The sequence below is a fragment of the Monodelphis domestica genome, chromosome 2, assembly GCF_027887165.1.
Source record: "Monodelphis domestica isolate mMonDom1 chromosome 2, mMonDom1.pri, whole genome shotgun sequence".
Taxonomy (NCBI): Eukaryota; Metazoa; Chordata; class Mammalia; order Didelphimorphia; family Didelphidae; genus Monodelphis; species Monodelphis domestica.
Genome location: NC_077228.1, coordinates 83,435,047 through 83,450,290, shown reverse-complemented (window position 1 = coordinate 83,450,290; position 15,244 = coordinate 83,435,047). Strand labels below are relative to the sequence as shown.

Sequence of the window (15,244 nt, the reverse complement as noted above, 5' to 3'; positions counted from 1 at the left end):
ATGAATATGTGAAGTATTGCATCTAGTCTAATGGGTAAGATAATCTACAAATGACTATGTACAAAATGGATACACACATTTATGAAGTTTGTACATTGTTTTTTTTTTCACATTGTCTCCTCCTTTAGTATGTGAGATCCTTGAAAGAAGGGACAATTTTTTTGCCTTTTTAGTACCCAGCACTTAGCAAAATGTTTGGCAAATTTTTTGTTGTTCAGGCAGTGTTCAGTTGTGTCTCTCTCTTCATGAACTCATGTGAGATTTTCTTGGCAAAGATACTAGAGTGGTTTTCCATTTCCTTCTCCAGATCATTTTACCCATGAGGAACTGAGACAGACAAGGTTAAGTGACTGGCTGAGGGTCACATAACCAGTGAGTATCTAAGGACAGTTTTGAACTCAGAAAGATAAGTCTTCCTGACTTTGGGCCCAGTACGTTATCCACGACACCACCAGCTACTCCTTTTTTGGGCATATATTTGGGACTTTAATAAAAGCATGCTTATATGTTGACATGAGAAATCAAGGCATAGAGGGATTAAAAGACTTGCACTTCAAGTTCACAGAGATGGCAGAAAGCAGAGTCAACCTTTGAAACTAGGTGCTTCGACTACAAAATCTGGCACTCTCCATTCTTATTCCTCTCAAATGCCTTGTGGAAGGAAAATGATTAGAGAAAATGAAGAAAGAAAGGGGAGGAAGAGCATCCCTTGTTACTTTTTTAAAAAGGAAAAATGAGGTAACAAGAGACTGAAGAGTTCTCTAAAGTCCCCCTATGAAGACAGAGGCACAGAGTCAGAAAAAGAATAAAGGGATTCTTTTACTCTTCAGTTTAGTCTGAAAATATTTACTAAATTTTTGGAGTTCCACAGACTTTAAAAACTAGAAGGAACATAAAGGACATCTGGTGAAACAAGTTACTGTGGAGCATGGTCCAGATCATACAGGCAATGGAAATGCAATGACTTATTTCAAGATCAATGTTGTCCCAGTTATTTCAGATTGACAACCAGAAGTCATATATACAGACCTGAGAAATTTATTTCATCACGACCAACGACAAAAAACAAACAAGAATCAAATGTCTTCTTTTAGCAAAGAATTTTAATTCTCACAGTGGTTTCATTTTATTCCTTTAAAGAAAATAATGGTCATACACTCTGGTTATTTTGTCAATTTTACCATCTGTGATTGTGATCTCAGGCAAGCATTAGAATTATTTGTAAGAGTGTATTGAATAGAGCCATTTTCAACTTCTTTTTGTATTCAGTTTCTTACATAAGGGATTTTAAATAAAATATTCTGCTGAGACAGCAGCAGAACCACAATTTAACTATTAAAACCAAGCCAACAGTAATTTGCTTATTGCTTTAAGGTTCCCAGCTGCTCTATAGACATTTGGAAGAAAAATATAAACTCAATGAAAGAGAAGCTCTCAGGCTGTTTCTCATCTTCAACTGATGACCTTGAACATAACAGTTTTAATAGCTCTAAGACATACTGCTGATGCCCTTGTATACAAAGCTTGCTGTCAGCACATTCTAAAGAAGCTAATTTGAAGATTTAAGATTGGATGGCTATTAATTAATTCTTCACTGGGTTCTCATTTCCATAAAAGAGAAATAAGTTACTGGAAGCTGCTCTACACACATGTAGACATACCATTTCTCTAGGCTGCAGAATATTAAGAATTTGGAAGGAAATTAAATTGGCTGCCAAGAAGCAAGGGACAGGGGCAGCTAGGAGGCTCAGTGGATTAAAAGTCAGGCCCAGAAATGGGGTGTCCTGGGTTCTAATCTGGTCTCAGACACTTCCTAGCTATATCAGCCTGGGCAAGTGACTTAACTCCCATTGCCTAGCTCTTACCACTCTTCTGCTTTGGAACCAATACAAGACAGAAGGTAAGGGTTTAAAAAAAAAGAAGTAAGGGACAAGAGCAAAATGTGGTAGAACAGATTGATCCAACAATCAAAATAGTTCCAACTCTTGAACAACTTTATATTGATATTTTGGAAGAAAGATGCCAAAACATTATAGAAAATGGAGAATATCAAACCACATTGGAGATGACTTTTGCTTATACTCTGATAACCAAGAAATATTTGGGAGATTAATTTCAGGAAGCAGCTACTAAAACCAGCATTATTTAATTCACATACAGTTATAAAATATATAACACCATGATTTCACAATAATGAAAATTAGAAGCAATACAAAAGGCACTAGAAAATATATAGTAGATGTAAGCTTCTTATGAAATATTACCAGGAAAAAAAAACATGAGAAGTACCAGAAATATATTATTAAATACATGAAGAACAAATGAAATCACAAATATCACATTGCATTCCACGCAATGCTTCCAAGTGCCCAATATGGTGATCTTTTTGGCATCTGTCTTGTCACTGTACCCTCAAGATGACCAGTTCAGAGACCATACCCTGAGGCATTTATTCCACTTAGTTTTGGAATGTCCAAACTAGAGATGAGCAATCTTTAATTAGTGAGGTATGAGTTGATATAGCACACTACATGTAACCAGCCACAAACCACCAGATCGTGTATATGTTTGTGTGTGTGTGTGTTCTCCCCTTCCCCTTCTATTATTTTTCTCTGGAAACTATTTTCCCACTATAATACTAATTGATCCAACCACTATACCACTGCTTCTGGAAAAGCTGGCCATCAATAAACTCCCTTATATACACATTCACCCTCCTTGTGACTTCCCAGACCAAAACAACCTTATTCCTAGCCACCATTCTCCCATATTCCTATCTCTCACTGTTAAACTGTAAAGACTTTGAGGGCAAGGAATGTCTCACTATGGCATTCACAGGACTTGTCACATACCAAGCACTCATTAATACTCATCATTCTTTCATGATCAATAACACATTGGAATGTGACAGTGGTACCCTTAAGTTGATGAGTCAGGGAATAAGCATTTTTAAACACCTATTGTGTTCTATGTATTAAAATGCCACCAAAGTGTTGAGTATGTTCTTCATGGAAGGACCTGGAAGCCATGGAGGAAAAGTGAATAAGATAAAATGTTATGGATGTGATAATATTTACACCAATGAAGGCAGTATCTGAAATGATGATATCATAAGTCCATGATGTGGTTATAGGTAAGAGAATCTAGATATTTCAAGTAGCCATTTTTAAATATGATTTTGATGTCAGTAAAATTTAGTCTATTGCTTAGAAAACTAGAGTCTAGTAAGGAATTAAAGAAATCATATTCTTCCATTCATATTTGTGTATTTTTATTTAAAATACAAGAATTTTTTTTGAGATTGTATTTCTATAAAAATCCAAGATTTTGATTTTGTTCGAGAAAAGACCTTCAAGGAAGAAGCTTACTAACTCCTAAATCCAGAGAATGAACTGTTACAGAAAGATGCCAGAAAAACACTACATCAAGAAGATCAAGAATGAACTTTGGATATGGTTGACTGAACTGAAGTTTGATTGATCATTTATTGTAAACGTATACATTTTTATGCCAAAAGGGACTGCCCCTAATTTGGCTTTCTGTCAATGCGCCTAGCAAAACATTGGTTTTGTTTTCTTTCTTTTCTATTTGCTCCCTCACTACTGTAATTTCTTCTTAGAAAATTGAATATTGTATGCATGTGTACTTAGAAGTGCATTTAGGACTACAAGATGATTATGTTAAATGATCAATGGGGAGACTAGTCTCCCAATGATCATCAGGGGGTTTTGAATCTTAAAATTTCTCAGACTTGTGAATGTTAAAAATTCTCAGACTCTACCTTAGAACACATGGTTAAGATCATTCCCCATTTTAAACAATGAAGGTACTTGATCAGGAATGTGAGAACTCTAACATTACTGCAATCATACTTAAGCATACTTTATGGGAAGATAAAGTTGTAAACACTTTACTGAACAATGAAAAGTACTTAACTCATACTTAAGGTAAAGCTAAAAAAAAACCTTAAGCTGGGTCTATTTAGATCTAATACAAAAAGGTGCTAAGTACCTATGAAGGTCAGGCAACTTGCAAACTTGCAAGGGACAAGCTTAACAAAAGAGGTGTGAAGTTTTAGGCTACTCAGGTATGAATTACTCAAAAGTTTAGTCTACTCAGGTGTGAATTAAGAATGGTCAGTCCTGTGAAAATGTCTACTGTGATTGGTAGATGTGAAAACTTAGGGGAAGTGACATAGGAGAAAATTCTCTTTAAAAGGGGGCCAGAAGGCCTCTGAAGGAGGATGCAGCCTTAGAAGCTGAAGTGGAGCTTCCTGAGCTAAACTGGAGGGTCTCTCTGAACACTAGAGTTTTGCTTGGACAAATCTTGTGGTGAGTAGATTAAAGCCTTACTGATCTCTCTCTTAAGGCTTAAACCTAGGCTGGCCTAGCCCTTTCTCATTATTTCCTCTTACTCTCTCTCTCCCTTTCATTAATTCCTTTATTTGTATTAATTACAATCTCCATAAAACCCAGCTGACTTGGGTATTTCATATTTCGGAATTTTCCCATGGTGACCACTTTATTTTTGATTTAACTCAAGACACTGTCTTGAAACCATATTTTTGCGGTCACCATTTTGCAGTGGTTATGACAACCACTCTTTTAACTGTAACATTTGCAATTTTAAAAATTCTAGGGATTGCTGGGGAAACAAAAGCATGATTAATTATGACATCCAAAGAAGAAAAAAAAAACACAATTCATAAAACTTCCAGTACAATACCTTGCACAGAGAGGAAAACTGAAGCAACCATTGATCCTCCTTCATTAGAAACAACACAATTATATTCTCCAGCATCAATGAATTTCACACTGTTTATCTCCAAGGAGAGGTTGGTCAGAGTACTAACTCGTGCTGGATCAGCCAGTTTGACATCTCTACCATTTCTCTGCCAAGTAAGGTTGTATGGCACTGCACTTATGGCAATGCATGTCAAGATTGCTTGTTCTCCAGGAGTAACAGTTACATTGTTAGGCACTTGAATGACAGGAGGAGGCTCTGTAGGGAATCAAAAGGCACAAGTCAGGACCCCAAGACTAATTTTCATCAATTTATATTTGAAACTGGGATTTTAAAGATGAAACTATTCATATTTACTGTACAAAAAGTACATAGATACCTGATACACTAGAGAATACAAAAGAAGATATAACCTTTGCTCTTCTGGGCTGCAGAAAAAAAAAGTTACATAGATGGAATAGATGCATAGATAGGTAGATAAAGCAGATGAGAGATAGATGGATAGATAAATAAGTGATAGATGAAAAATGGATAGATAGGTGGTAGATGCATAGATAATTGGAAAGATAGATAAATATGAGAGGGGGGGAGAGGATACATTTATTTGGGAAGGGGAAACAAACAAATCTGGGACTTAATTGGTGGAGAAAGTTCCTGTTATGGAATGTCCATCAACAGTGTGGATACAAACTCAAATCTTTGAGAATTGCTTAAAGTAATACAAGGTTTGTGACTTCTCACAGTCAGTCTGTGTCACTGGCAGAGCTTGAATTAAGATCTTCCTGAAGCAGAGGGCAGCTTTCTAACCACTATACCATGATGCCTCTCTAATACATTATTTACATACTTACAGTGAGTATCGAATGCTTATATTACCACAAATGAACAAGTAGGAAACTGTTGAGTTCAGATGTACAGCATACACAATGAGGAGGAACGGAGTAAAGGCATGAGCACAGAACTGAGATGTTAAGAAAAGGGTTTTATTTTTTTTTTTACTTTTGAGCTATATTTAGAAGGAAGTAACATACAGGAATATATATGTGTATATATATATATGTATATATATATATATATATATATTTAATTTCTCAAACCTTCAGTGAATATCTGCTATTAAATTCTGATGACTTTTCTATTTGTTAAAAAAATAAAAATTATTTTATGTCTTTACTTTCAAAGGGTTTACAACCCAGCTGCATAGAGAAAAACACAGGTAAATGATAAATAGAAAAAATTATTCTTCTGGTGGCAGAGAAAAATAAGAAGGACATTTCAGTTTAAAGGAATAGGGAGGGTGGTAAGTGCATGGGATAAAGAGAAGTTTAAGTGGAAGGAAATTCAGAGGCCATATAAAATTAGGGAGGTACAGGCTGATATAAAAAAAAAAGAACAAGAAAAAAAATTAGATTGGGAGTAAGTAGACTCCACCATGAACTAGGTACTTTTTAGCTTTCTGAATTTGAGGTTTTTTCAAGAGAATATATATAATGCTCATGTCAGATCTATTTTTTTCTTTCTATTATAAATTGATTGCCCCATGCATATTTATTTGAAATCCATATTCTTTCCATGTATATCCAATCCAAAATTTTAGGGGATGAGGGAAGTTGACATGAAAATTTCTGATAAAACCTTTTAATGACAATGATTCTGATCTAAACTCAAATTTGACATTCAAGAGATGTTACAGTTTTTGCCTTTCTAAGGTCTTGATACCTGCAGTGTAGGAACACAGAATCATAGCTAGAAAAGATCTGAGTCCATCATATTCAATCTCTTCATTTGTTTGATGAGAAAATTGAGGACTATGGAATCTTAATAGTATGCCCAAGATTAAACAGGTAGTAAGTATCACAGGTCACATTTGAACTAAAGGCACTTGATTCCAGACTAGGTAGAATCTCTCTTTCTCCCTCCTTTCTTTATATGCACTCAATGGATAAATCCAATACTCTAATATTATTGCAATTTTATCTTTCATTTAAATATCATGATAATCTTACAGAGGTAGAATATACTGTCTACTATAGACCTTGTTTGGGTTCTTATGAGCTATGACAGTAGAGCACCAGCTATAGCAGGATCTATCTAGATGCAAGGGTTGCAAGTGCAGGCCAGGAAATGTGTCACTGGTGGCAGGTAGGTGATGTATTGGATACATGCCTTAGATATAGAAGAACAAGGTAGAAATTATCTTTTAGTTCTATGGACAAAGGACATGTCAGAAGATAACATGGACAAATTTTAATGTATAAGATTTAAAATTCCTTGCACAAATTAAAACAACCAATGCAGTTAAAATGAGAAGAGAAATGATAAGACTGGGAAAAATATTTGCCAAAAAATTCCATAATAAAGTTCCCATTCATAACATGCTATAGGAAGGAACTATTTTAAATTATTGAGAAAAAATAGCCATTCATTCTCCAGTAGATAAATGGTCAATGGATTTGAATAAGTATAATTCAAAGAAAAATTCAAGATAGCAACAATATGAACAATAATCCAAATCATTAATAAATGCACATTAAATACAATATTAGGTTCTAATCCATATCCATTAACTTAGCAAAGATGATGAAAAACTGGAGATTTGTGTTCTGGCAAATGTAGGAAATAGGTATGGAAAAAAAACTGGACTTAGAATCGAATAGTCTGGCTTCAAATCCTAGTTTTGTTTTAATACTCTGTGATGTTGGACAAGGTAGTTAGTTAAATTCTCTAGATCTTGGGTTCCCTGCAAAGGGTATGAATAAGAAGATCTGAGAGATCTCTTTCAGTTCAAAATCTATGATCCTCTGATCTTGAAATTCTTTTTTTTTAATTACACAAATATAAAGTAATAACATTAATTCAGAAACAGGTAGAAATTGCAAAAGGATAATTTAGGACTGACGAAAAGGAGATACTTCCTAACAATTAGAACCATCCCCAAATAAAATGACTTTCTTTGAGGTAGAATAAAACTCTCTTTCTCAGAATCGTTCAAGATAAGCCTGGAAGACCTCTTCTGTATATAGCAGAGAAATAATTCCTGTGTATATATGATTTAAACGAGATAGCTTTAGAGGTTTCTTTCAACTCCGATATCATAAATACACTCACATATATGTACATGCACAGAGACATGATTTTGATGAGTCCATATCTTTGGCAGAAAATGGCATAAATAAAAATGGTTTTTAGTCTAGATCTGTTTCTAAAATACACAGACACATGCATGTACATACACATACCCAAAATATGTCTGTAAAGCTCATATACAAAAGTCTGTAACACAAAGAGTCATGGTTTGTCAAGGTCAGTTCACAAGTCTTTCCTGGCACTGACTGTTTTCTCATTTAAGCAATATGTCTGAATCCACTCCTCCCCTAAACTACTTCACTGTTATCCACTTAAATTAATATTGCTGGGAAGGAAAAAACAAGAGCTCAAGTGTTTGTTTTCTCAGAAGTGGGAGAATGTTGACACCATTCCAATTCCTTCCATAATTATAGCAGTTGAAAAAATGTGTAGTTCATGACGTTATGTCAACTCGTTAAAATGGAAATTCTTTAGAAGACAAACCATATTTTTCTAAGAGCAAGATACTACAAGTAGTTTTGTTTGCAGAACAAGTAATATGCGTTCTTTACTTACATGCTCCTGTGTTACATTTCAAACCTGATTTATTAATAATAAAAATAACAACTCAGATTTAAAAGCATGGCATACATGTCTAAAGAACCTTTTGTCTTAAATTGTTTCAAAAATATGTGTGTGTATATACAAAGCAGATGCAGGGAATAAAGAAGTGAAATAGAAAAGCCACTCTGACAAAGCCAGTATATGGTTACTATTAATTGCCAGCATGTACAAACAGTATGCCATTACACATGGTAAGAATTAATTGTGTTACGACTAAGATTCAGGCAAATGTCTAGTTCTAGACAGGCTGAATGCCTTAAATTCTAGTCTGCATTTCCAGTGGCAGCCTGGATTCCAGCTCAGAAGTTAAGAATTTGGAAAGAAAGGAATAGTTAAGCAGAGAGTAGCCAAAAAAAAAGGGGGGGAGAGAAAAGAATTTTTTTTTGTTAATCTTTTGCTTATCCTGCATTCTATCTCATCGAGATGTGGTGAAGATTTCCATTTATTTCTTAATATCTTTTGTGAAATGTCATATTTTTTTCAGAGGAAAAACACTTTTTGAGTTTCAAATAATGATAAATTATCCATGCTTGACTATTTTTAGCCAATGTAAGATCCCTTTCAGTTGATTTCTAAAGCTAAATTTCCAAACATTCCTAAATTTTGGTGCAATTTTAAAGTTTAATGCCTTCAGAAATATAAATGTTACAAAACATAAAAAGTACAATACTAGGTTAATTATTTCAATTTTTAAAATAATGGTTTTTAAACAAGTGAAATTCAACACAACCACTATTTTGTGCTAAACATTGTTCTGGAAGACTATTTTGATTTTGTAAAAACTTTCACAAATTACTATTCAGTGACTGATAGAATTTAATGTAGGGTCCTATCCCTGAGATTATTTAAAGAACAAAGCTTTGATGCAATAATAATACTTTTTAAATGTTCTAACAAGAAAAAAGTCTAATTAAAATACGCAGCAGAAGGACTTCTATATCCACCCAGCTAGAATCATCCAGAGAATGTCACACAGTACATAAAATTGTAAGTTTGTTGTTCCAAATGCACAAAGCAAAATAAATGTCAATAAATTAGATATAAGGTCAAAAAGTGTTTTAGTAAGTTTGTAGGATTTACAATTCTAACATAATTGGTTTCAAACTGGACCAGGATTTTGGGGAAATCTTGAGTCAGTGTATGTATGCGTATGTATGTGAGTGCATGCACATGTGTCTACAATATACATATATATGTATATATATCTTGGTGATTTGAATTTGATATTTTTCAAAACAGAATAGGTCCCATCCATGGAGCAGTTTTATTCTCTCAAAGAAACAAGGTTATTCCTATGACTGAAAACTATCTAAGCCCTATGACAAGGAATATTATAATAAACAAGCCCATATTCTTTAATCAGACAATGCAGAAAACAGACTGTTTTCTGATGCAGAAGAATTAAATGATATTCACCTGAAACATCAAAAAAGGTTTCTGCTCGACCAGTCCCAGCAGTGCTAGTAGCTTCACATTCATAGTAGCCTTCATCTGACAAGGTGACTTTTTCAATGTCCCAATTCACACTTCCTGATTCTCTGAAAAAAAAAAAAGAGAGAAATTTCCCAGTAACTATTAAACACATGGTAGAAGAGCAAGAAATGTTATCTACACAATAACAACTTTCACTCTAACTGATTAGAAGCATTTCAAAAATAAAGCTTTTATCATGATTTACAGAGATGCTAAATATTATTTAAAACCCTACTTTTGAAACATTAGGGTTAGGTTTACTATATGAGGCATCTTCAACAAATCTCTGGCAGAATGATAAGGTAAAAAAAAAATCAGAAAAACCACTCATTAAATTAATCGCCACCACCCCTCCTTCTTGCCCCCATTCTCCTCAATTAACTTTCAGATCATTCTCACACAGTCTAACTTTACTCAAAAATTCAATTAGAGGGCTTAAAATTCATAGTCAATTTCAAATCTAGAAAATCTCTTTGTAATAAATATCTTTGCTTTTTAAGAGATTATCTTTAGAAATGACAAAAGAAGCAAGTGTAAGCACCCTTAACAGACTTGTTATCTGCTGGCTTCTATAGCATTTTAAATACACAAGAAATAAGAAAATTGGTATCTCTGCTGTGTGGCCCTGGGCAAGTCACTTAATCTTGTTTGCCCAGCCCTTCCTTGCTGCTCTTCTGTCTTAGAAATGTTAGTAAGACTGAAAATAAATATTTAAAAAAATTCTTGTCTCTACTGATCAGGATACCTAGAATAAACTACATATCATCAAACTAGAGGGAGTACAGTATGGTGCAAAAAAATGATGGATTTGGTATTGTCAAAAAACATAAGTTAAATCCTGTCTTCTAATTACTAATCAGGTTGCTTCAGGCAAGACTCTTTGGATGTTAGCCTCCTCATTTTTGGCTAAAGGAATTAGAAAAAAAATCAAAACTAACTCTAAAATCTCTCCATATTTAATCAGTGATACTGACCTTGGGTCCTAATAATGTGTGACACTAAGGGGTTCCTCCATTGTAACAGAGGAATATCTGATTCCAGGGTATTTATAAGCAACGTTCTCTTGTGAACTCAAGGATTTCCAATAACTAAATGTGCCTCCATTTAGTTTCTCGTGCAAAGACTTTGTTACAAAACACTCAACCAGGACTCATCAGTCTCAGTGACTCAGAATTATAGAAATGAGGGATGAAATCCTCATGGCTTCATTCCCAGGGATATTTTGGAATTAATGAGTTAATGTCTGTACCCAAAGTGCGTTTGACAAAAGATGCTATTTAAACTGGAAGAACTCTTATCATTTGACTACATAAGTAAGTTATTTAGTTTGAGTATTTGACTTCATTAATCATTCAAATTACTAGATTATAAAATGAGAAATTAAGTAAATAATCCAGTCTACTATGTGAAAAAGCAATGCCAAATTATGCAGCTTATTCATCAAAACAGGGAATATTTTACTGAATGGTTAATGAATGTCTCTGCCATTACTTTTCATTTAAACACAGACCCTAATAAAAGGGGGATGTATAATCTAAGATGGCCAACTATTTACAGTTTATAGAACCTATTAATTCAATTAACAATGTAAAAATTGCATATGGCATTATTCTTCAGGTTTCTTCTAAAATATTCTCTGTTTTATGGTAGGAAGATACAGGGGGAAATTCTTTTCTTATCCTTTTCTTAAATTGCTCCTCTTCTGTATCCTTACCAGTTTTTAAATGGTTACCTAATTTTTCCTACTTAAATTCTTTATTTTGGTTTCTGTTTTCCCCTATCCAAAAAATGTCTTCCTGACTTGAAACAAAGAAACCTAGATTATCACCTACAAGGGCATTTTGCATGATTGCTCCAGAGAGAAAAAATGTTACACTTTAGTGAGCGATCAATAAAGAAAACATGGAGTCAAACCTTAGTATTATTACAATGTAATTTTAATATAATATTTTTCTAATTACATGTAATAATTTTTAACATTTCTTTTTTTTTAACCCTTAATTTCCATCTTGGAATCAATACTTTGTGTTCATTCCAAGGCAGAAGAGCAAGGAGTAGGCAATGGGGGTTAAGTGACTTGCCCAGGGTCACATAGCTAAAAAGTGTCTGAGGTCAAATTTGAACCCAGAACCTCCATCTTTGGGACTGGATCTCAATCCACTGAGCCATCCAGCTGCCCCCAACATTTCTTTTCTAAAAGTATAAGTTCCTATTGTGTAATTTGTTCAAAGGAAGTCTAATGTATTTAAAGGGTAGCACATGTCAAAGGATAGTGAACCTTTTTCACAATGAAGAGCCTCTGGTCCATGCCTTGTAATGTTTTTTGTATGAAAATATATTTCATATGTTCTCCTGTATATCCTGATTTCATTAAAGCAACATCACCTAATGAAAGAATAACTATGATCATACTAGAACAGGACATTAAAACAGAATTTATTTCTCTACCATATCTTCTGGGGGGGGTGGACTGCAGTAGAATAATAATACAATTAAATTCAAATTTCTCTAATTACATACAGCTTTATATTTGACAATTGCTACCTACTTCAAGTATTGGTTCACTCCTAGAGTCACCCCATTTCTGACAAAACGTAAAGTAAAAGGCAGAAGACTCTCTACAGAACAAGGAATATAGCCTGGTTGAAGATAGTATCCTGGGGTCTTCTTGGGCATTGTAACTTTGGGAGCATCTAGAAGAAGAAGGGAAAAAAGCAACCAATTCAGTAAATGTGAAAAGATCAATCTATTTCTGGGTGCTTACTGATGATATTCACAAAGGTAAACAGTGAAATTGTGCAGGAACCTTCTGATAACCTGAATACTGAAATTCCCCAAATGTCCGGTTATAAATCTTTTATTCCAATTCCATTAGTTTTGCAAAGGTTTCCATAGTGTTATTGATATCTGTCTACTCTTGGGAACTGCAAATACGGCACAAAGAACTTCCCAGAACATTAAATATGAAAAAATCATCGTTTCACTATTTCCACTGATATAAAATAATTACTAAACTCAAAGTTCATTGAATTGTAACCTTCAGACATAGTTCTACATAGCATCGCAACTGGAGAATCTAATAATTCTGAACAGAATGTAATTAGCAGTTTGGTGCCCAGGGTAAGTAATACATCCAGGGAAAGTAGCACATCCAGAACAAACACAAAATAATCTTTCTAATCAAATTTGTAATTCATTAAGTAAAAATAATTAAAAAGTAATTAAGATGAAATGAGTGGAAAGGTTAACTACTATAATAGTTCACAGATGAGTCTTATGAAATATAATGCATTCCATCTGATAGCTTCTTATTTCCATAAACTACAATGATCATAGAATGAGAGCTGCAAGACTCCTTAGAGATTATCTAGTCCAACCCTCTCAATTTATAGATTAGGAAACTGAGTTATAGAAAGGATAAATCACTTGCCTATGGCAAAAGAGCTCATCCTCCTCACTCCGAATCTAGCACTTTTATCTACTCTATCACTTAGCTGCCCTAAATTAATTTTATCTAATTGTTTTTCTTAACTACGTGGTAAACAGATCAGTGTTCAGTTGTTTCAAAACTGGTAAAGGAATGAATGTAATGTCAAAAAGTAAATGCCAAAAAATTTTATATTGTGAAATATTTTAAATCCTCATTTTAACTTGTATAATCTCTAAAATTCCTGTGCCCTGGGGAAGACCCCTAGTTGTCAGGTCCTGGTTATGAACCTGTTTTTATATTTCAGTCAATTATTTAGCTGTTTAAACAACAAAGGTCAAATCATTTGAATTTAAAGGTATGGTTAGATTGATTCAAGCACCATTCTGTAGCCATAAATGCAAAAACTGCTTACATTTGGATAAATAAGTAACATAAGCTAATTTTATCATATAATTCATAATTCTGTGAACTTTATATGCCAATAACCAAGAATCTATAGTAATTCTTGAGTTTCTTTAAGTAAATGTTTATTGAATAAAATGAATATCAAAATTTTAGAATTACATGTTTTAATCTCATCAATATGTACCATAAAATCAGGAATCATCTTATTTAAATCCAACAAGTTATTCAATGAATGTAAAAGTGGATTTTGTTGAATTGTGAATGGATTCTGTTTAAGCTTTTTACAGAGACCAGAGGTTATTCCATTTTATAGACAATTTGGTAGACATAATTAGCCCAAGTAACTAATACATTAATAGAAGCCATCAATTTCAGTACATAATAATTAATTACTAGTACATTAATGCTCTGTAAGGCAAACTTGATTCATTAACATATACATTCACAATCCTTAAGGATGGCTTACCTGGAACAATGCTGGAGAATGACACACTAGAAACTCTTTGAAAAAGATAATCATCCTTATCATAGCCTGTTACTTTAAGGAAGAAAGCTTCATTTGGTGGAATGAAGTCAGAAATGTTCCAAATGCCATAGGGTTTTCGATCTGGATAATATTTAACCGGAATAGTTTTAAGAGAGCCTCCAGAGATACTCAGAAGTTCAAGACGATCCACTCTGGCTGGAACAGCTATCCCAGAGGTATTCAAAAGTACATACGTAGGTATACCTACAAGAAGAAATATTTATTTGGAAAAGCACTTATCCTGTACTTATGTTTCTATATAAAGCTTTGACTTTTACTATTAAAGAAGGAGAGGAGGAAGGAAATAAACATTTATCAAGTGTCTATTGTGTCAGGTACTTAGCTAAGTACTTTACAAATATTTCATCACTTCATCCTCAAAATGACCTTGGAAAGAAGGGGCTGTTTTTATTTCCATTTTTCAGCTGAAGAAACTAAAGCAGAGAGGTAGTCTTAGCAACTTGGTACAGGTCATACAGCCAGGGAGTGGCTGAGTGCAGATTTCAACTTGGGTCTTCTCAACTCTGGATAATGTACTCTATTCATTGTGAGATGCATGTATACACACGTATAAGATATGTGCATAGACATGTTGACATATGTACATATATTCATGTGTCTGAATTTATACTTATGTATGCTAACATACTATAGCTATATTATGTAGTGTTAGAAACCTATATTCACATATGTATATATAATAAATATATAATAAAAGCATATGTATATGATCATATGCCCATGTATACATGTGTGTATGTGTGTATAGATACAGGTTATTTAATAAAAAGGTTGAACATTTAATACATATACATATATGCATTTATAAAGAGTTTACACTGCCAACTATTTCCTAAATATTGGTATCATCATTTTATGTGAAATACTATGGTCAGAGAAACTATTTAGAAAATCCATTACAATCATTTTTATGATATTTTAAGCTACTTATGCATTAAGTAAAACACAAATATAAC

The 15,244-nt window shown here is 33.6% G+C and overlaps 1 protein-coding gene across 4 annotated transcripts in view; it reads right to left on the bottom strand.

Annotated features, from left to right (window-relative positions):
* HMCN1 (hemicentin 1) overlaps positions 1 to 15,244 on the bottom strand; it is a 520,282-nt gene that overhangs the window by 292,595 nt on the left and 212,443 nt on the right. For all 4 annotated transcript variants that reach the window (XM_056815653.1, XM_001375804.3, XM_016430009.2 and 1 more), the window contains 4 exons: positions 14,208 to 14,471; positions 12,455 to 12,599; positions 9,850 to 9,971; positions 4,726 to 5,001 (listed from right to left, as the gene is read on the bottom strand). In XM_056815653.1, the coding sequence (XP_056671631.1) occupies positions 4,726 to 5,001; positions 9,850 to 9,971; positions 12,455 to 12,599; positions 14,208 to 14,471 (807 nt within the window). The remainder of the gene's footprint in view (positions 1 to 4,725; positions 5,002 to 9,849; positions 9,972 to 12,454; positions 12,600 to 14,207; positions 14,472 to 15,244) is intronic.